This window comes from Zingiber officinale, chromosome 7B, assembly GCF_018446385.1.
Source record: "Zingiber officinale cultivar Zhangliang chromosome 7B, Zo_v1.1, whole genome shotgun sequence".
Classification (NCBI taxonomy): Eukaryota; Viridiplantae; Streptophyta; class Magnoliopsida; order Zingiberales; family Zingiberaceae; genus Zingiber; species Zingiber officinale.
Genome location: NC_055999.1, coordinates 105,499,483 through 105,521,638, shown reverse-complemented (window position 1 = coordinate 105,521,638; position 22,156 = coordinate 105,499,483). Strand labels below are relative to the sequence as shown.

The 22,156-nt window shown below is 41.4% G+C and overlaps 3 protein-coding genes across 3 annotated transcripts; 1 reads left to right on the top strand and 2 right to left on the bottom strand.

Annotated features, from left to right (window-relative positions):
• Positions 1-3,674: 3,674 nt before the first annotated feature.
• LOC122004019 lies at positions 3,675-5,256 on the bottom strand. The gene has a single exon (XM_042558970.1). The coding sequence runs from the start codon at positions 5,131-5,133 to the stop codon at positions 3,973-3,975; it is 1,161 nt and encodes a 386-aa protein (XP_042414904.1). The 5' UTR covers positions 5,134-5,256; the 3' UTR covers positions 3,675-3,972.
• A 744-nt stretch (positions 5,257-6,000) lies between these two features.
• LOC122006710 lies at positions 6,001-13,375 on the bottom strand. Its single transcript, XM_042562308.1, has 9 exons — positions 12,334-13,375; positions 9,912-10,041; positions 9,342-9,829; positions 9,178-9,258; positions 8,936-9,037; positions 7,450-7,563; positions 7,249-7,332; positions 6,993-7,064; positions 6,001-6,625 (listed from the first exon to the last, which is right to left on the bottom strand). The coding sequence occupies exons 1-9, from the start codon at positions 12,661-12,663 to the stop codon at positions 6,365-6,367; spliced, it is 1,662 nt and encodes a 553-aa protein (XP_042418242.1). The 5' UTR covers positions 12,664-13,375; the 3' UTR covers positions 6,001-6,364.
• A 4,248-nt stretch (positions 13,376-17,623) lies between these two features.
• Positions 17,624-22,095, top strand: LOC122006709 (hydroxyproline O-galactosyltransferase GALT2-like). Its single transcript, XM_042562307.1, has 7 exons — positions 17,624-18,749; positions 19,455-19,687; positions 19,859-20,149; positions 20,983-21,111; positions 21,214-21,387; positions 21,488-21,595; positions 21,687-22,095. Exons 1-7 carry the CDS (start codon positions 17,876-17,878, stop codon positions 21,891-21,893), a joined length of 2,016 nt encoding a protein of 671 aa, XP_042418241.1. The 5' UTR covers positions 17,624-17,875; the 3' UTR covers positions 21,894-22,095.
• The last annotated feature ends 61 nt before the right edge of the window (positions 22,096-22,156 follow it).

Below are 22,156 nucleotides of genomic sequence, written 5' to 3'. Positions count from 1 at the left end.
GAACGCAATTATGCCGAACGGCATGTACAAAAGTTTTACATTCGAAAAGCGGATGAAATACAGAAAGTACTTAGAAGAGCTCGCCTCACTCCGGGTCCTCAAAATTAAAAAAGGCGTCCGGGATATCATCTATCATGGCCGCCAGGTCGGAAGCGGGAATGTGCATCCCCGCGGGAAGGTGGCCACCCTTCTTCAAGTACGCCATGGTGACCTTGACCGCCTCGGCGAAAGTTGAGGAAACGTTGCCGCCGAACTTTGCGCCGAACCGTTCCGAGCGGAGGTATTCTTGGCGCGCTGCTGCTAGGCGACTCGACTCTCCCTCCTTATATTGTCTGAGCGCCGCTCGGGAGGCAATCAGTGAATCTTGAAGAACTTTCTGGTCCACCTCCGCTTTGGTGCGTTCAGCAGAGCGCCCATCCCGTTCGGCAGCCAGTTGGGACTCCAGCTTTTTAGATTGCTGATCTAGAGCCCGGACTTCAACTTTCATCTTATCCAGATCAGCAATCGCTCGCCTCTTCCGGCCACTGGCGCGCTTCACGTCCCCGTCACGCTTCTTCACCAAGTCTTCGAGTCGGGCTACCTCTGCAGCCAGATCGGCGGCCTTCTTCTGTTCGGCCTCGAGGGCTTGTTTCTCCCGCTCGGCCGTGGGACCTCCCGACACTTGGAGTTTTTCCAGGAGATCCTCCAACTCGGCTAGCCGATGGCTAGTGGCGATTTGCTCAGCCCAACGCTATAAGGGAAATAATAAAATCAGGAGCCAAACGGTAACATGGCACGGGGAGAAAAATGAGCGTACCTGAGTGGCCTGCTGCATGTTGTTATCGCCCAGCTGCTTGGGCGTCATGAGGGCCACCTGAATCTGGGCGTCCTCGAAGAGCTTGGCAAGCGGACCCGTCAGGGTTACTTCGTGAACGGGGCTCGATGGTCGATCGGCGGACAATAGATATTCCTCCGATGGGAATCGGAGGGTGGTCTTGATGGTCGGGTGGCCGGCCGGCGCTTCTTCAGCCGCGGTCGCCTGACACGAGGACTCCCCTATGGTGGAAGTTTCGCCCAACCGTCGTAAGCGACGACGAGTCCGTGGAGGAGAGCCAGAGGGCTGTGCGGTAGGTGAGGTCACTGGGGTCTCGATCCGCGACGGCGTGTGATCTGGCGAAGCGACCCCGATCGGTGCCTGTGGCTCGCCCTCCTGGGTCGGCGGAAGGCTGGAGTCTCTTCGACGTTTTCGCCGAACTTCCAGTGGTGGATCCCCGACCTGAGGGCCGAGGAAACAGGATCCGCCTCAACCTCCGTTGAAGCGGATGGGGTAACTTCTGTTTCAGGGGCAGACTGCGCCCCCCCCTCTCCTGCATCTGTCGGGCGGCTGGGTATGAGACCCCGCTCGGCGAGCTCTTTTTTGGTGGCCGCCTCAATTTCCACGACCTTCAATTTCAGATGGTCGGTAGCCTTGGAGCGCCACATGACTTCAGCTGCAGCAGAAGAAATTAAAATCAGTTAGACAAAAAAGGTGAAAGAAGTAAAGAGTCCTTACCCATGCGGTAGGGGTGGTTGGCCCGAACGGGAGATAATCCAAAAATATACAACACTCCCTTGAGAAGAAACTGGTCGATTTTGTACCGTTGACCGGACAACCAGTTTACCGCATGAAGGTAGGCTGGACTGCTTCTGAATTTGCCGAGCTCTGGCTGGGTCGGCACAGTGGTCTGCCATTTGGTTCTAAACGCTGGCCGCTCGGGAAGTCGTATGTAGAAGAAGAACTCCTTCCAGTGTTTGTTGGAGGTCGGCATATTATCAAAAAATTTGAAGCCTATTCTACTTTGGAAAATAAAAGTGCCCAACTCGGATTGTTTGGGATAGAAGAAATAGTGGAATATCTTGGGGTCGAGTGGGATACTGTGCAGCTTAAAGAGGACGACCACCCCGCTCAGCAGCCTAAAGGAATTCGGCACAAGTTGGCCGAGCGGGATGCGAAAATAATTACAAACCTCTAAAATAAAGGGATGGGTAGGAAATCTAAGGCCGCCCTGGAATTGGTCTAGAAAAAAACAAATGGTGCCGATCGGGGGGTCATGGGGCCGGTCAGTCGGGTCGGCTATAACTATTTCATGGTTATCAGGAATCTCATACGTCCGAACAAGGCGCCGAGCACCCTCCTCATCAAATCGACTCTCCATGGTCAGGTACCAAGGGCCATGAACACCAACAGCGGGTTCGGAGGAGCTTGCCATCTCGAAGAAGCAAAAAGATAGCAAGAAATCGAAGGAATGGGAACAAAAGAGGCAAAACAAGTTGGGAAGACCTTGTAAACGAAGGGAGAAGACTCACTGAGAAGGAAACGGACGGAAAGGATCACCGGTGAGATGGTAGCCGCCGAAAAATAGGAACTGGATCGTCGGAGGTCACGGCAGAGGAAGAGGCAGAAGGACAACGCGCAAACGAATATGCGGCGAAGGAAGGAGACGGAGGCTTTATACAGCTGAGGTCGGTCGGCCTCCGCCGTCGGATGCAGGTCACGGGAGACAAGGTCATCATCTAACCGTCCATTTCAAAGCAATCGGCGTCCCATCGTACGGGTCATCACCGCCACGAAGAGGAGCCACGTGGCGCTCTGTCACCAGGTGCAATTAAGGCGCCCATACCGCGCATGCTTCGGCTTAATGGAGAGGATTTGCGTGATTTTCGAGAAGATTTAGACAAGCAAACATCCACGTTGAGCGACAAGACAACCAAAATGAAGAGCCGAGCGGCTGAATTTGGCAGAAGGGCCGAACGGCCCCAGGGATATTATAAGCTACGGAAAGGCGGCGACCGCCCGCTCGGACACATAGTCCAGTCAGTCGGACTCACTGCCTCCTTCGACTAGACTTGAAGGGAAGGCAAGTGATCCGGCGGTAAGAATGGGGGATCCACTTCCTGAAGGGTCTCAGCTTGAGGACAGATGGAGGGCTGACTAAGCGGTTAATGGCCGCGCTGAGCAGCTGAGTAGGTCCGAGCGGAACCAAAGATAACTCAGTCATGGGCTGGGGTTTCCGACGCCAAGGCGGGAGAACCGAATGGCCGAGCGGGGCGTCTGCCCGGCTGGGACCGAAGGGCCGAGCGGGTGGTCCGTTCGGCCAGGATAAGGGCGAGGGTACGAAGGTTAGCCGAGCGGCCTATTCGTTTGGCTCAGGATATGGGATGTCAATAACGGCATGTCTGATGATTACGCCATACACAAGAGTGCACGATGGAGGATCTTGCCGTCACATCATGGAAATGTTGATACAGTAGCAGTATGGCCTCATGGACGTCTTTCTGACAGACCCATATCTGGGCATGGTCCTTCTGACAGACCCATACCTGGGCATGGTCAAAAGCAGGTGGTTGCTTTGATTGACGCGCCCAGGCTTCTTCGAGAGGTCTATATAAGGTCTCCATTTCTTCACCGAAGGTATGCAAGTCTTCATCTTGAGGCCACCTTTTTGTTATTCCTCGCCTGACTTGAGCGTCGGAAGGCCGTCGCCGGGACACCCCTCCCGGCTCGGTTTTGCTGCAGGTTCGCCGGAGCACTCGAGGATCCAGCAAGGAGCGCCACGTGTCCAGTGTCCGTTGACTCCTGGTTCGGACAGGATCACTATCCATGCACCTCATCTATTTATTCCAACAAAAAAAGGTAATATCTTCTAGTTAGGGATCAATGTGGGGAAAGATATACCATGGAATGTAGTGTGCCCGCACGGCAATCTGGGCAATGAACATCGTCACATGGAAACAGTGGCAACAAGTATGCCTTAGTAAAAAAAATGTTGAAAGAATTGCACAAAGAGGAGAACGTACCGGAACTAGGTCGAAGATCAAAACTTGAACGATTAAGTTGAAGGATTAACAGCAGATCTGAAGTTCTACATGGCTAGATTTGAACAACTGAGGCAGAATAACTCTTTAGCTTAAAAAAAAAAAGTTTCCTTTTGGTTATCTTGAGTTCGGTTCAGTTCAGGTTTTGTCGATGGCATGGCTTCTGCTGTGAGGATTCCACCTCGAGGCGGAGACGTCCTTCGCTTTCCTGTGGGGGGTGAAGAGGTGCCCGAAGCCGAAGAAGGAACCCGACCTGGACGAGCAGACTCGGAGAGAGCCAACCGGTATAACGTTGAGCACAGGCGCGACTTGGACGTTGACCGAGTACGACCTCTCCATCGCCCTGAAGGGCTTTGCCCGGAAGTGATGACCACGGACGCCGGCTGCGGGAAAGTTACCTGGGCTGCTCGAGCTCCTTTCCAGCCCCTGGAAGATTACCTTCCCAGATGCATTCATCCGCGGGCTATCCACCGAAACTCCCATTGACGGATGTGCCTCCTCTGCCCGACGCCTTATCGGACTTCGGCGAGTTCTTTCCGCATGGTGTTTTTCTACGCTGACGCTCCTTGTCCGGCAGACTCGCACTCGGGGCGTGGCCCTGGCTAGCGAAATCCGGCCGCGAACTGGCTTTTCAAAGTCGAGGGAGAGCCGAGGGAACTCGTCGTGGTCGGCTCCCGAGGAGGAGGACGACGAGGAGAGTGAGCGGCGGGCGAAAATGGGGACCGTTTCCGTGTCCGCATCGCGGAGAAGCGGTGTGGAGATGGAGGATTCGACCACGGAAGGCTTCGGATGGCGATGGAGGAGAGATCTGGTGCTAAGACTCCTAGAAGGGTCCGCCGGCACCGCCTTTTCAATGCCCGCAATAGAGCTATTCGGCTTCTTGAGGCCAAATAGCTCCCTCCACCGGCTCGAACACCTCGGCGCCTTAGGCGACTGCCTACAGAGCTCGGGTCCAAGGACATCCGTCACCCGACGAGGCCGCTCCGCATCCGGAGATCGGATCGCCTCAAACGACTCGACATGGGGCCGCACCGCCGAGATCTGAAGGGGAACTAGCTTCCCATCGGAGAAGAGCTCGTCAGCGTGAAGCATCGTGACGGGATCCTCTAGACGGAACTCAAAATCAAGCGCTAAGTCCGAGCTTACCGCCACATTATCGGCGGAGATAGATGGATCAGCGTCTTTGCGGCTGAAGGAGAGTCTGGGACTGAGCCACCCAAAGGCGGAGCGAGGAGGGGCGAATTCCTGGAAGGCAGAGTTCTTGGCAGGAGCGGCGATCTTGAAGCAGGTGGAGGCCATTGTGGAGCATCCAATGGCGGCGAGGGTTTCCGGCGGCGTTGCGAAGAATTTAAAGCGCTGTCTGGTGCGGCGGCAGACGAAGACGAGAAGCCTCGATCGTGTGGTTCCATCCGTATAATTAAATATAGAAATACTTTTTTAATTTTGCCCCAATAAATTTATCTGTGACTTAAATTTACACTTATAATTTGAAATATCTGTAATTATTTAATTCAATTATTTTTTCGCTTTTTCGCTTTTTCGCTTTGTCGCCTTGTCCGTACGTTGGCAGGCACAACGTTGACGAGCCTTCCTCCTCGAGTCCAGCGCCGCCACAAATTTGCTGTCTTTCTGCCGCCCGATCGAATCCAATGGACGGTCTCGCAGGCGGCGGATGCCAGGAGAGACCGACAATTTTCCGGCATCCGCCGACAGCCGCCCCTCGAGCCGACACGTGTGGTCGCGTCCAGTCGCCGACCGCGCCGTACGCTCCGGGAATAGGTGAAGCCGATCACGACGGCGGAGATCACAGGAAATACCTAATATAATTACATGAACAGCAAGGTCATTTTTTGTTACTTTTGAATTCAAGAAATTAAAATTCATATGATTATAATTCAATAATATCCTCACGGACTTAATGGGGTGGTTGAATGTAATATTTAGATTCCTATATAAAAAAATATTATCTGAGTATAACTTGATAAAAAGAAATTAAATAAATATAATTTAATGTAATTTTGAATGATGTGCAACTGAAAAATAAGTATGATATTAATTCAACAAAAAATTAATATAGATTCTTTTTATTATAGATTTATTTAAGAAGAATAACTCATGATATTCTAAACCTTTACATCCAAAGAACATAGAAGCCAAGCCTGATTCAACAACTAAACTGACATCAATTTTACTAGTTTTTTTTTTTTACAAAGTTGGTGTAGCTTTCGATCGAGTGCTTAACTGTTAGAGATGATCAGTAGCTTACAGATTCAAAAATGCAAACCTAAGAACTATTTACAGATTAGCAATATCTGTTCTTATAAATCTTGCATAGCATCCCACCATGATGATATTCTACATAGCATATGATCGCGAGCGACACAAACTATTTGCGAATTCAACAAAAGGTGTGGATCGATCAACCATGGATTTCTGCTCCAAGTTCAGATGCCAGTAAGCTGTTGAATAGCATCAGTTTTTGCTTCTATTTCCGGGCATGTAGTATAGTGTCTTGTCAGTGAACGAGTGTTTATGGCGATTTTCGCCATGCTCTGATGCCTTTCTGGTTAATTTTGAATGGCCAGCTTTTTCGACGCTTTGGGCTCTCAGTGAAAATTCCAGATGCTAATGCCTGCTGAAGCCACAAGTCGAACTCATCATCCTCGATAATCATCTCCGCGTCCAGTCCCCACGGATATCTTGACGGGTTGGATCGCAGCTCCATCCTATCCAAGCCAACCATGTTCACATGAAAGGTTGGCCCATGAGTGTTCGCCTTGCATTCCATTCCCTTCATGCAACACATTTGCAAAAGTAAGAACACAAAAATTATTATAAACAGCAGTTTGGAATTCACTTATGATTCATGTTTAAGTGAATACCGATGTATGATTCACTTATTATAAACAGCAAGCAGTTAATTCATAATGTCGCTAATCTAGTTATCCGATACTGATGTATAACATCAGGAATCCTTGAAGAAAGACTCCAATGGTCCTTCATTCTCGAAGGGAGTCCTCTCCTCTGAGTGACTAGCCATTTTGGAATGGATGAACTCATCATAAACAATACACTATAAGATCCTGAAACTTCATAAGATGTATCAAAGAAGGGATGCCTCGAGGTAATTATATATTCATACACTGTACACTACTGACCTGGCAAATTGCCCATTCAGAAACATCGAAGATTTTGCTTTCTGCACATACAAAAGCTCGTGGTATTTCCACCTAAAAGAGCAAGACACAGACTGAGAAACTTTTGCTCAACAATAGATCCACTATCTTTTAGACATCAGAGGGAAAAAAAAATTAACAGGATAAAGACTCAGGAACAAGAAGAAAATTGAGATTGAGAAAGAGAGACAAATATGGGAAATCTAAGACAGTAGATGTTATTGATCGTGAAGAATACCTTGTTAGGTGTCAAGATTGCAGAAGAGCAGCCGCTTTCTACCCACCCATCACCATCTTTGGCCTGATGATACTGGGAACAACCCTGATACGAGAATATTTCATAAACAGGATGAAAAGATCACAAAACTCACATTACAAAATCAAGACATGCATTAGCGAGAACAACAGCAATGCGATACTTATGGGATTAGCCTCCCACCTGACACCACCTTGCCCTACTTTTACTTCTACTAGTGCATATCCATATGTGAGAATTTCCACACTTGGTGCACTCGATATGCCTAGATTCTTCAGTGTGGTATTCAACTCCATCCTGTGATGGAAAGCAATCAGGATCTTAGTTTAGTTCTTCAAATCTAAAACGAAAAGTAGTAGAACAATTTGAAAGCACATGGAAAACTAATCAATAGTAAGGACGAGATAGGCATGATACAGTAGATCAAAACATCCATAAAACTCAATCTTCATGTGCACACAAACTTTAAGAATCAATACTGTAGATTACACTTTTCAGTCAAGTGGATGCTTCATAGAGCTATATGCAAAATTTAAGAGAATCCTGATGGGCACAAAATATTTGAATTATTAAATTATATTCACTCAACAAAATGTTCTTCCTATATTCAGTTTGAAGACACATCAACAAAGATGCATCACAATAAGAAACTATCATTTTGTCTACACCAGACAACTTAGCATCATCATGGCCAATTCAATGTATGGTTTAACGTACCCAGACCACCTGGTAGGTGAGCTGCATACCAGCTGACAAAGAATCATTAGGCGGATTAACAAATTTCAAGTGCTCACCCTGTGTACCAACTGTTCCATTATTTAATGCATTTGTAATCATTTGACCAGATCTATTTACCTAGTCATTTTCTCTATCGGGACTTGCAGTCCTCGCTTCTATCACAGTGAAAGGAAAAAAAAAAAAAAGGAGTAGAGGTTAAGGCAGAGAGTAAAGAGGGAACTAGATACTAGAGAGTTAAGGAGATGCCTTAGCTTTAAGGATTCCGTGATGCCAAGAAGCATTCTCTATAGCATGAGATTGACTCCTTTTACAGTGAGCCATCACTACCGTGACACCAGGAAATCATCGATTATGACAATATCCCTGTGAGACTGGGGCACAACATGTGGGTGTCCAGCATCAGGGAAGCCAAGTTTAATTATTCTCTGACAAATGTACCTTCTCATATTTGCTACAAGTTTATGACCTGTGTTTATTGACTGGAGCTGCTATGTTATGAAGATGTCTTCTTGTCTTGAAGGAGTATGACATGGATGGCAATAGGATGTTTGCCCTTCAAGTGTGTTGGCACTCCCTCAGAAGAAAGTCCTTAAGAGATTGGTCTTCGATCAGACCCCCAAAACTTTGGTAGCTCCTCCAAACAACTAGCCCATTGCAGGCTCCATCTAGTTGACATCTCAACTCCTTTACCGCCACCCTAATCTACAACTAAAGCATATTACTTGACAAACAATATAGCACCAGCAGAAATTGTGGACTACCTCAGGGAGAAACTAACTTGACAAACAAAATGGCTATCATGTATTAAATATGTCACATAATAAATACTTTTGCAGAAACAGAAAATTTGATATTCCATGGGATGTGAGGTGAAAAGTAGCATATTCATACATAAAATCTTTATTTAAACATGTATCATGTTGAACTATACCTCCTGAGAATGAGAGGTACCAGAATTCTGAAGCACTCGCCCTGATTCTTCTTTCCTCAATTGTTCATCATAGTGTTTCCTTTTTATGAAATCTGAAAGAACCTGAACTATAATGTTTATTAGTTGCATAACTAATACTTGAGCATTTAGAAAGAAAACAGCTAATACTGGCCAAAAGAGTGATTGTTTCTCTTCAGCATGTGAGCTTCAAGTCAAAACAAATGCTATTAGATATTACTTACCTCATATGCACACTGAAGCTTTTTAAATGATTCACAAGCTAATGTATGGTTTGGATTCTTGTCGGGATGGACAAGCAAGCCCTAGCAACCATGAACACAAGTTAATTTACAGTTATTGCGAATCAGATGGCTTAAAGAAACATTTTGCTGGTCAAGTTGCACACCTTTTTGTGGTATTCTTTCTTTAATATTTTTGGATCAGCATTCACATACTTAAGTAGGCCCATAACTTCATAATGATTGGAACTATTTATTATCCTTTTCATTTCAACTAATGAAGCTGATTCATTCATGGCAAACTTGCTAGAAGAAGCATGCTTATGAGCATCCGAAAGATTTGATGCCTTAGGAATTGTGCAAGATGATTTGAGAGATGGCACTTCTTCAGCTTCTTTAGCTGGAGGAGCATATTCCTGGTCAGCTGAAACATCTTCTGAAACCTTTTCAGGTTCCTTTTCTTCTTGAACACGTGTGACTCTATTGATACTCTCGTATCCTTGAAGTAACTTGGTCAATATACCATTAGAAACAAAAGATAAGTTAAGTATCAGGAAAACTCCGTGCAAACCAACATGGGCATTGATAAAATGAACAGCATACACAGTTGCCATTAAAATCAACAATCGTGCATGGTTAAGAGAGAACATATAACCTGCAAACAAACAAACTCAGTAAGCTTGGAAGTATTAAAAGAGTTATTTGAAAATTATAAATAGGAAAATGCATCTGCATACCTCCAGCTATTAGTAAAAATGCTGATATCCAAAAGTATCCATATAACCAAATAAGTACAATGCCATAAAACCCAGCGATAAGAAGGCCAGGTGTGAAGCCCAAACGATGAATAGCTGTAGCTATAGATCCCTGGTACAAGAAATACACAATAAAATTTACGATTCAGATTAATTGCTTTCCTCTTATTAGAGACAAGATATTGTAATTCGAGTGAAAATAATTATGAATGAACACCATAAACATGACAATAAATAAGTCACACCTTCCAAGAGTCAAATGCATGATGTTTCTCAGTTTTTCCTACCAGTAAACACAGTCAAGCAACATTTTCATCGCTAGATGATTTAAATCCCTTCAAGTTCTCTCAGTCAAAGCTTCCTTGCTCTAATCAAGAAAGTAGGTAGAATCTATATCTGTAAACCAACTTGTCCAATCTTACTACTTGTTTGAGTTCTTTGGATGTTTTCATGACATCTTAGCCTCCTTTTTCACAATTTACATATAAGTGATGACATTTCTTTATGATTGATATTTTGTTTTTTTCCTCTATTTCTGCTAACCTAATTACCTCACATATTGAACTTTGAAATTCTTATAAATGTACAATAAATTTGTGTATCATGTTTTAACAATGAACACTCTAAGCTTTGTCTGGTACTAAATAAGCAGGAAGTTATCGTGCAAAACCTCAAAAGCCCCCTAAACAATTCAACTGACCATTTTTTTATGGCCAAATTATATCATAATCTCTCCTTTTATGATTTAATAATTCCAAGTCATCCGAAACTCCTAAAGAAATTCAAAACGAAATGCAAGAATATTGAAACTCTAGAATGAAATCAACAGAATAGCAGAAACAAAGTCAACATTATTACAGCATGAAGAACAAGGACAAAAGCACCAGATTGAAGCTTTTACTATGGTATTGTAACTTTCAGTAGAATTTGAAGGATCAGTATAACTCTAAAACCAGTAATTGTGCCAAAATTTTCCATAGGTAAATGCTGGTTCCATCTGGTAATAGTTTGAAGATCAATGCTCAACAAACATCTTTGCGCCTAGCTATTTGATAAGAAGGGACGAGTAAAGAAAGTTCGAATTCTCAATAAGAAGTGACAGTGCGATGATTGTAAGAGTGGTTTCATGCATAACATAATTTTACACATAAATACCTAATCTTCCAGTCACTAAACAATCAGAATTGTAAATCAAACACAATTAATTTATTTAGATATAAGAATTGGTTCTGACAGAGATCAAAGAATCCAACGTATGCAAACAAGAAATAATGTTGGTATGAAAAAACCTTAACAAAGTACATTCTAATTTTGCAATGTTTACATGCATATATTGGGAAAAAAAAACAAAGAAAACAAGAACCTGTCAAGTTATACTATATTGTTAAGGAGACTCAGATCTAAAAGATCCACATCTTTCACTCGGTCACTCAATATTTTATTTATAAACTACAATCAAGAAGTTGTATGAGATTTTTTATCCATGAATAATATATCTTCCATTGATATGAATCCTAAGTGATTTAGAGGACAGACATTTGAATCAGCACCATGATGGCTTTATATGGAGCAAAGTATCTTTTTGTTCATTAACATGTCTATCTTAAAACAAGAAGAACAAGATCAAAAAATTCAATACAAAGTTTGCATATGCTCTGTAAGCCAATATTGATACTGGTGCCATCAAAATTCATAATAAACCTTTTTGCAATTACATGTTCTTACATTTATCACAGTCATGCAAGAGGGTTGGACATTAGGACAAGCAACCATATCAATGCAGCTTCAGCCAAGCATGGCTCATTAAATAATTCCCACAATAACTGGCTTCATGAGAAGCATATTATTTTGTATACATTTTAGTCTCAAGCAAGCAAGGGTTGCTGTATATAAATATGCATGTCTATTCTTCTGTCATATACATGAGCAGGCCACCATAAAGACAGTCAAAGTACAAATCCAGATTACAAAGTTGCTCGTATCAAAAACTACAATTCATACTATACCTATACTACAGTTTGCAATAGGGAAGACAAACTAATAGAATATAAAACTAATAAAATTGATCCAAGGCACTGAGCCATTCAAAAAAAAACCCACTTGACAGTGTGCATCTGGCATGCAAAGAAATTACTAATGACATTGTTAAGGTAAACTGGATAAAGACTCACCAAAAAAAAAAGCATCAGAGTAGAAAAGTTTAGCTATGCACTAAAATAGTAATAGTTGTGATGAGAAATAGAAGTAATCAAACTTATTCTAATCAAATAGACAGAAATAAATCATGTTATACAACCATTTTAGATTTTTAGTTCAGAGATAAACTGGAAAAGGAAGATGACAGAAAAAAAAGGTCTTGCAACTGAAAAATATATGCACATATATACAGATTGTGAGAACAAACCAGACTTAGAAGCACGTAAACGAGGGAAGTCGTGGAAGTAGAGCAAAGGAAACAACTCCATATGATGACAAAAAGAGCTGTCGAACCCAAGGTAAACAAGGACCTCAAACCTCCAACGACACAATTACTCCATTGCAATAGCAATCTCAAAAGAAATCTTCCGACAGTAGTGCACCAGATGTAAAACAATGGCCAATGGCAATCAATCAGGAGAACAAATTTTTCTCTTGTACAGTTCACAGCAACTCGGACATCTCCAAAGAACTGCTTCTGAGATTGAACCCATCTCCACCCTTGCTTGAACAAGCCTATACCTCCCATTGAGACCATAATAACAAGACACAGATCACATCCCTTCGGGGGGAAAGGCCAAAAGCTGCATCACATAACAAAACCCACAAAAAAAAGAAAAACTCAGCGCGGCTTCTGCAATCTGAATCACTTAGTTGCTAACGATCCCGACAATCTTGACCTTCCGATGAGCAACATTCTCCTTCCGCAACCATCACATCTACTCCAGATCTTATATTCATTGATTCCATTAAATCTATATCTGCTCAACATCCGCTGCTATCCAGGAATCAGCCAAAGCGAGGAAAAAAAATCGATTTTCCCATTCCAGTTCCACCAGTTGATCCCGCGTAAACCTTATCAGCTTCCTCGCGCCTGGAGATGCTTCCTCGCAGGGAAGAAGCAAAATCCGAACAAACCAACTCGACCAATAGGCGTTGGGTGGCCACTGACAGACAAATCCGACGTCCTTCCTCCCGAATGCTATAAAAAGAGGAAGAATCGCAGCATGACACACGGGAATCAACTCAGCCCTAGCTTTACCTGCCGGTTCCGCTGCTTTTCCTTCGGCGTCAGGCGCAGCTCGTGATAAAGCCGAGGGTTGCGAAGGAAGAGCAATGGCGAAGGCGATAAAGATGGCCAAATGGACGAATCAAAAAGAGGGAAGAGCGACGGTAAAGATCGAAGCTTGGAGAGAAACAAGGATGGTAACGTGGTGAGGGTTTATAAAGCTGGGAGCGTGTGTGAGAGAGAGAGCGAGAAGTGTAGAGGAAGGAAGATGATTAAAACTTCAGTTCGCCCCATAAATCTTTCCATTTATCACATGAAGCTCTAATGTTTATAAAATCTAAATTTACCCCAACGTCCCAGCGAAATATTGAGTATAAAATGTAATATTTTAAACCTGAGTGGTTAAGTTGAAAGCTCTACATTCTAATGTAACCGATACATATACCACCTACTCGATTTTAGATTACCCACCAGATCAACCTGCATGGTTACTGACCGGCCCCACCAGATTACCAATCACGTAACGGTGTGAACGGCTATAACAACCGCATGGGTAGGTCACTCAGAACCCGAACCAGATCAAGGAAAAGGCACTAACCTACTTATAACCTAATGTAATTATCAATTAGGCATGCGTTTGTTTAAGGTTAGGATGATAATTAAGGTCAAAGATAAGCCATTAATCATTTTTATAAATTTTCCATTAATGATGCCAATGATAAATTTATGTGAATATGAAGATTTTAAATAGATCATATTTGTGGAAATTTTAAATGAATTATTTGACCATTTAAGAGTATATAATTAAATTTGTAAAACTGGTGTTAAGGAAGAAAGGATAATTAGTAGAAGAGTAAATTGTATTTCATATGTTGCAATGTTACAATAGTTAGACGATCTTTGTAGAGGTACACGTAGAAAACAAAAGCTGAGGACAAAAAAATACATGATTTAGTGAGAAGCTAAATAGAAATGCACCACGACAAATCTATAAGAATTCCGAAACAAATGTTTAAATAGTCAACGGCAAATCATCAATAGATCCGTTCACAATTGGATCCAATCAAAAACTACCACGTGTCCTTGTCAATTTGTTTCTTGAAAAAGATATTTTTTAAAAAAAAATAACACGCTACTCTATTAAATTTTTCACATAGAAAATTACTATTATAATAATGATAATTATAATTTATAATAATTATTAATTTTTAAAATTTAATTTGATGAAAATAATATATTTATATATTAAAATAATCTTTATCGATTTGTTTATCACGGTGAAATAAATTGTAATAATTATAAATAATTTTATTAAAATTATAATAGAGATACTCAATCATTGTGACAAAAAGACGAATACGCTCGTCCCAGTGCCCCGTCAACCCGTCCCAAGACTAACAAGGAGGAAAGAGACTCAAATCAAGAACATACTAAGGAAATACTCTGTTAATTAGAGGATAATAAATTTATTATAATAAGATAATGATCAATTTTTAACGGATGTATGTCTTATTCCTTTCCTTCCTAATTATTTGACGATGAACTATAAGTTAATATATTTATCTTTTTCATATAACTCAAAGATAATATATTTATCTTTTTCATATAACTCAAAGATGAATAGTAAAAAAATTGTAAGACGAGTAGTAAGAAATGTCTGAAATAAATATAATTATTTTTTATTATAATGATGACCATTATTATAATTTATATGAAAATTAAGTTGTTATTGAAATTTAAAAGAGATTTTTTTATTTGTCATCGTCTCATCCACCTCAAACTATTTGTATTCTCTAAAATACCTTTATTTGACTCGATTATAATTTATGTGATAAAAAAATACGGAGGAGATAAATCATAGTGACTACTAACTATTAGTACAAATAATCAAAGTATGAGAGAGGAGATGTTCGGACGTGTTAAGTTTTGACTTCAAAATCTCATGTATAATATTTTATATCTCAACCATCACATTATCTTTAGGGACAAGTTATACTCCCTCCATATCCGTGGGGCCAACACTAGGGGGCCGTTAAGATAACGGATCTATCTTCTAGGGACAAGTTATAATTCATGATAGCTATAAATATGGATATTTTATTCTAATTAATACTAGTAACAGAGATTACAATAGCTACCATGATTATTATAATTTAGCAATAGTTTATGTTTATGAATTATAATTATTATAACATAGATATTATACCTTTATTAATATTAATGAATATTATATTCTAACCATTAGAATTCTATAACTATTACCAGAATTTATAGCTGCTATAGCTGTTATATCAATTATGATTCTGGTTAAAATAATGTTAAAAATAAAGGTAATTTTGAGTATAAAAATGGACTGAGATAAAATGGATTATTTTTATTTTGATATATATATATAATTTTAATACCCGGTGTATTTTAATATGGATAAACATGGCTTACAACAACTTACATGAGCACCCAGTAGTCTAAATTTGACTTTTTTTTATCCCTCACTTCCTTGTTTATTTTTGCTTTTTCTCTTCCTTCACTCGCTTCTCTTCCCTAAAACAAAAGCTCTAAACTTTCTTCACCACTCATCCGCTCCTCTCATCCTTGAGTTTCAACCATAATTACAGATCATCTTGTTCAACTCTCAGCTCGCGGAAAGTGAGTTAGGATTCTTATCGAAACTATACTGGTCATCTCTCTCCCCAACATGGTGGTGGCTTTGAAAGACCAGTACCACGGTGGTACTGGTTTTGAAAGAAAATCACCAATGCGGCGCTAATTTTATTGGTGCTAGTTTTGAAAGAAAATCAGATAACGCTTTTGTTGGAAGCCTAAAATTAGCAATTGGAGCACATATGGTCGATATGGAATGTGAATTCTGAAACATGAGTAAAAAAAAAGAGAGGAGGGGGATGACCAGTATAGTTTCGATGAAAACCTTAACTCACTTGCTGTAGGCTGAGAATTGAACAAAACGACCTATGCCTAGGGTTGGAACCAAGGGAAGAGAGGAGCGGATGAGCGACTAATAGAGTTTAGAATTTTCGTTTTAGGGAAGAGAGACGAGAGAAGGAAGAGAAATAGCAAAAATAAGTTCGCACAAAGGAAGAGAGGGATTTAAAAAAAATTCAAGTCTAGGTCGCGTCAGGTGCCCACATAGACTACGATCGCTCATATAAGGATGTGTAGGGTATCAAAATTTTATATATATATATATATATATAAGAATAATACCCTGCACAACTTACCCTGAGTGACAGTGAGCGACATCGAACATGGATGATCTGACGCGACCTTTACTAATTTTTTTATTTCCCTCTCTCATTTACAAACCAGCACCACCTTACATGCATGAGAGATGTTTGTATGCAAATGAAAAAGAAAAAAAAAAAAAAAAGGAGTAAAGGCGATGTCAGATCATCCATGTTGGATTTTGCTCACCGTCACTCAAAAAAAGTTTTGTAGGATATCATTCTTATATATATACACCCTTATATGAGCAACAACCTATGTGACCACCTGACGCAGTTTTGATCTAAAATTTTTAATTTCTCTCATCTGTATATAGTAATTCTCTTCTCTTTCTTGCATGTAAAGTAGTGATGATTTCTAATTCTTTTCTGTCTCCTATATGCAAAATGATACTGATTTCTACAAATTAGCACCAACGTTGAAATTAATATTCAAAGGTCAGATCCAACGTGCTGGTCTTTAACAAAACAACACCAAAGTAGCACCCATGTCGGTGCTGGTTTGGGCAAACCATCACCAACACCTGTTGGACTGATTTGCACAAAGCAGCAACAACATGGTGTTACTTTGCGCAAATCAGCACTATGTTGTTGCTGATTTGTGCAAACTAACACCAACGTACAATTGGTTTGTAAACCAACACCAGTTGCGCAAAGCAGCACCAACATGGTACTGATTTGCGCATGTTGGTATTGATTTGTGCAAAGCAGCAATAGCGTGGTGTTAGTTTGCGCAAAACAATACCAATGTGCACAAATCATTTTTGATTTCCTACACAAAGCGTAAACTATCACCAGCACAAAAGCAGCACCACGTGCTGCTGCTTTGGTTTGTACAAAGCAATACCAATGTGGTGCTGATTTATGCAAACCAGTACCAATGTGGTGTTACTTTGATACTAGTTTGTATAGATCAGCGTATAAACCAGCACCAATGTACCGGTGTTGATCTTTAAAAAAATATAGATTCGCTACATTAACGATGCCTAGTGCCGACCCTATGGATTGAAGCGAGGTAAATACAGATATACAAACGTTAGATACATGATAGAATAAACCTCATGTGTTCAATTTCTAAGAATTAATCTCTAATTATTACATTAAAGATATTATATGTCCATCGTTTACTGTACGCCCCCTGGGCAGTGTTGATATATGAAGATAAGCTCCAACGTTTAATACTGGTTTAATATTTTGACTTTCTATACCCATTGCAAGTTTGCAACCCTATTTGTAGCTGCTCTAACCAGTAGACGTTATCGTTCCTTGGAAAAAAAAGGGTAAAACCCCCATCTTAATTACATAATTAAAGACTGATAACCGCTTAATCCATCTTCTTACCTTTGATTAATCTTGCTCCGTCCTTTTGCCATTTTGCTTTTTTTTTTCTTCTTGTTCTGCCTTTCGAATCCAATTCCCAAACCCTTCCTCCGCCGGAATCCATGGCGGCCGTGCTCTAGATCCGACCACTTACCCAGTTCCTAGCTCTTCCGCCGCCTTCGATGAAGCGGAGCAAGAGCGGCGATTCCGTCCTCTCTCGCCGCCGGAAGTCGTCATTCTTCTTCCTCGGTGCCGCCTTGCTCTACCTCCTCCTCATCGCCCTTAAGTTCCGCCTTTTCCTCGACGTCGGCCTCGAACGGCCGCTGGATGAAGTCGGGAGTGGACTTCCCGGATCGTCCGACATCGTCGGCGCTGAACAACGGAAGTTGGAGGACGGACGGAACTTTGATGCCGTACGGAAGCCACGAGGATACGGCGCCGTCGCCCGCAGCGAGACGTTTCGCGAAGGCTACGGCCGCATCACCGGTGAAGTGATGCGGCAGTACGTGCGGGGCCAGGGCCGGCAGCGGAGAGGCAATTTCTCGGAGTTGGAGAGAATGGCGCAGGAGGCGTGGGCGGTTGGCCTCAAGGCTTGGGAGGAGGTGGAGAAATATGATGCCCGGGCTGATTTGAACAGTTCGACCATAATTGGAGGGAACACGCAGTCTTCTTGCCCGTCGTCGATGTCGATGTCGATGAGCAGCAATGAGGACGCGGCGAATAGTGAGCAGGTGATGTTTCTACCCTGCGGATTGGTGGTAGGGTCGTCGATCACGTTTGTGGGCACGCCGCACATTGCTCATCAGGAGTATGTGCCTCAGCTTGATCGCCTAGGACAAGAGGATGCAACTGTCCTGGTTTCCCAGTTCATGGTAGAGTTGCAGGGGCTCAAATCAGTGCAAAATGAAGACCCGCCCAAGATTCTTCATTTCAATCCAAGGCTTAAGGGTGACTGGAGTGAAAAGCCGATCATTGAGCACAATACATGCTACCGTATGCAGTGGGGAAAAGCACTGCGCTGCAATGGGGAGGCTTATAAGGGTGATGATGCAACTGGTAATGCCCTATAGCTTGTAGCTTGCTCACTAATTTTACTATGATATTCTTATTTTAGTGGTATTGGTTCATCTTGTGAGATGCATTTTTGCCTGCACACAAGTAATTTTCTGTTGCTAGCATTCATTCTTTCAATGACTTACTTAGGCATACCTTCCCACTTGACATAGTTTTAGCTGTCCCAAAACTATGTTTGTTCGGTGCATGCTCATGTATAACTTGTCGTTCACAACATTTTGTTTGTTCTGTGCTTATAATTTTTATTTTTCCTCAAATAACTGGTTAAAATTTCCAACATAGAGGACAATGACTAGCTAATTTTGCAGTGAATGCGAAATGTATTGTTATTTTCTTCTTTTGGTGCCTGATGTTCATTTGGTTAATACGACAAGTGTGACCTATCTGTTGAGGTTGATGTTCATGATTTCTTATAACAATCAAGCATAATGTCTAAACAATGTGGATGTAGCATCCTGCACGTTGCCAAGCTGAAAATTGTAATAGCCATTAAGGCTCATATTTCCTTTGGTGTTACTTTCACTACTTATGATGCTTTAGGTTCTGGGGGAAAAAACTTTTGTTTGTCATTGCTTCTGTAACATTCATTCAACGATTCATGTTTCCATTGCACTTTTTGAATATTGTGATGGTTGGGCATAGATATTATGTTTCGGCTAAAATATGGGGCATTCACTTGTTTTATAGTTGATGAATTTGTCAAATGTGAAAGTTGGGAGCATGAGGATACTACTAACCTGAAAGAGCCAAAAACAATTTCATGGTTGAAGAGATTCATTGGTCGTGCGAAGAAGCCAGAAATGAAATGGCCTTTTCCATTCACAGAGGGTAAGCTTTTCGTTTTAGCAATTCAGGCTGGAGTTGAAGGATACCATATTTATGTTGGTGGCCGCCATATTTCTTCTTTCCCATATAGGACGGTATGTAGTTTTTGTCTTTCTTCTTTATTTTTTAAAGTTATTTTTCCATTTGTAGTAACATGAAAGATTTATAGGAACTTGATTTGCAAATATGTCCGTTCTATGAATTTGGTCAAATCCTTTCTTGCATAGTACTAACTTGGGGTCTTCACTCTGTGTGCACTGGGACAGGGATTTCCCCTCGAAGATGCAACTGGTTTAGCAACGAAGGGAGATGTTGACATACACTCAGTTTATGCTACTTCTCTTCCTACTACTCATCCTAGCTTCTCTGTTCAGCAAATATTAGACATGTCAGAGAGATGGAAGGCCCCTCTGCTGCTACAAAGCTCAGTAGAGCTTTTCATCGGTATACTATCAGCATCAAATCATTTTGCTGAACGTATGGCTATAAGGAAAACATGGATGCAATATCCTGAAATCCGATCATCAACTGTTGTAGCCCGCTTCTTTGTTGCACTGGTAAATTATATTATTGTATCTTTCAAAATCTGTGCTTGATTATGTTTTGTTAACTAAAAACTGACACGAAATGAACTCTCAAACTAGCCTAGAACTAACCTTCATATTGGCAATTTAGGTATCACCTACAATAAGAGGCAGATAAAATGGTTATAATGTGCTCTCTACACATTCTATCCAAACTAAAATGTGTACAATAGATATGAAACATTGTTTATGCCTTTACTTCGATTGTATTTCTTAAGATTCTTTCGAAGCCTCTACCTACTCTGTGCGCTTAAATAAATGAAAATTGTTGTTGTGTAATGATTCTTCTTGTACTAAATTCAAGTTAACCTATTGATTGAGAATCTTCCTATATTTATGGTTGTTAGGTGGTCCTTGTGCGTTCTTTGCTTAGTACTTCCAAGCAAAATTCTTTATGCCCCTTCATTTTCTTAGAAGAATGAGATCTTTCATTGTAATATTGGCTGCTCATTGATCTCTAAACGGTCATTACATGGTTCGTTGCTCTTCACTCTTACATTTTAGAAATAAGTTTTTCACAATCTTTCTTCATCATGTGCAATGCTAAAGAGTCTAAAACCATTTCATAGGATATACGACAACTAGATGTTGGATGCTTTATATACATTTAAGCTGCTGTAGGGAAATTGATGAATTATCCAAGTAAAGTCATTCTGTCAAATGATTGTGTTCCTCTTCAGTGTCGACACATCCAATCAAAAGCACATTTACATGATTCATTGTTTTGACTACGACTATTAAACTCTTTTATACATTGTTTTGCATCTATTTTCTTTTCTATTGTTTATGAAAAATTTCATCATCAGAGTCCAAGGAAGGAGTTAAATGCAGCACTGAAGAAAGAGGCTGAGTATTTTGGAGATATTGTGATTTTGCCATTTATGGACCACTATGATTTAGTGGTACTTAAAACAATAGCAATTTGTGAATTTGGAGTGAGTCAAAACCTTTCACTCTATAAAACATCATGTGTCGAGTTTGCCTAGAAGACATTATCTATAATGATGTATAACTCTTCTATCATCCTTTTCCTATAGGTTCAGAATTTGACTGCGCAATATATCATGAAAGGCGACGACGATACATTCATTAGGGTGGATGTTATCATGAGAAGAATTCAAGGGGTTGCTTCTCATGCTTCTCTTTACTTGGGCAACCTAAACATCTTGCATCGACCACTCCGAAGTGGAAAGTGGGCAGTCACATTCGAGGCAAGTGATCTGCATATCTCTTGATTTCTTTGTTGCTGTCAATTTATGTCATTTAGATCGATTTCTAATCAACTTCTGTGATTCTGACGATACATTACAGGAATGGCCAGAGGAGGTATATCCTCCATATGCCAATGGACCCGGGTACATCATCTCAAGCGACATTGCCAAATTTGTTGTATCCCAACATGCTAACCAAAGCTTAAGAGTAAGCTTGACGGCTTGAGGCTCTAAAATTTGATATCGTCTGATACATCGAATGCCTTTGATCATGCTCTCCTGCCACTTACTGATTGCAGCTATTCAAGATGGAAGACGTGAGCATGGGCATGTGGGTCGAAGAATTCAACACCACAACATCCGTTCAGTACTCACACAGCTGGAATTTCTGCCAATATGGATGCGTCGAGAACTATTACACAGCCCACTACCAGTCGCCGCGGCAGATGCTGTGCTTGTGGGAGAAACTCTCTCATGGCTTTGCTCAATGTTGCAACTTCAGATGACGAGTCACCGGGCGATCGATAGATAGCTGACCTAGGGCATTTTGATCTGTGAGTTGTGAAATTTGGTTGCTTCCTTCGATAGCTTATTTCCTTCTGGGGAGTTAACTTGTTGCACAGCCCAGCTCACGGAATTAGTGCTAGTGTAAATCCATTTTTTTATTGATTAAAAGACCCTTCATATTCAGTTTTTTGCAGTTAAAAACAGGTAGTTTATGGAGCCATTGCGATACAATAATTTTGTTTTCCTTCATTGTTCATGCAAA

What these genes read in the sequence shown, in the direction of transcription:
- LOC122004019 (XM_042558970.1), bottom strand. Translation starts at nt 5,133, where the DNA reads ATGGCCTCCACCTGCTTCAAGATCGCCGCTCCTGCCAAGAACTCTGCC.
- LOC122006710 (XM_042562308.1), bottom strand. Translation starts at nt 12,663, where the DNA reads ATGGTCTCAATGGGAGGTATAGGCTTGTTCAAGCAAGGGTGGAGATGG. An exon ending in GTACCTCTCATTCTCAGGAG is followed by an intron (nt 7,564 to 8,935) that starts GTATAGTTCAAC and finishes TTTCCATCACAG; the next exon opens with GATGGAGTTGAATACCACAC. An exon ending in CTGAATGGGCAATTTGCCAG is followed by an intron (nt 6,626 to 6,992) that starts GTCAGTAGTGTA and finishes TGTTGCATGAAG; the next exon opens with GGAATGGAATGCAAGGCGAA.
- LOC122006709 (XM_042562307.1), top strand. Translation starts at nt 17,876, where the DNA reads ATGAAGCGGAGCAAGAGCGGCGATTCCGTCCTCTCTCGCCGCCGGAAG. An exon ending in TAAGGGTGATGATGCAACTG is followed by an intron (nt 18,750 to 19,454) that starts GTAATGCCCTAT and finishes CTTGTTTTATAG; the next exon opens with TTGATGAATTTGTCAAATGT. An exon ending in CTTCTTTCCCATATAGGACG is followed by an intron (nt 19,688 to 19,858) that starts GTATGTAGTTTT and finishes GCACTGGGACAG; the next exon opens with GGATTTCCCCTCGAAGATGC.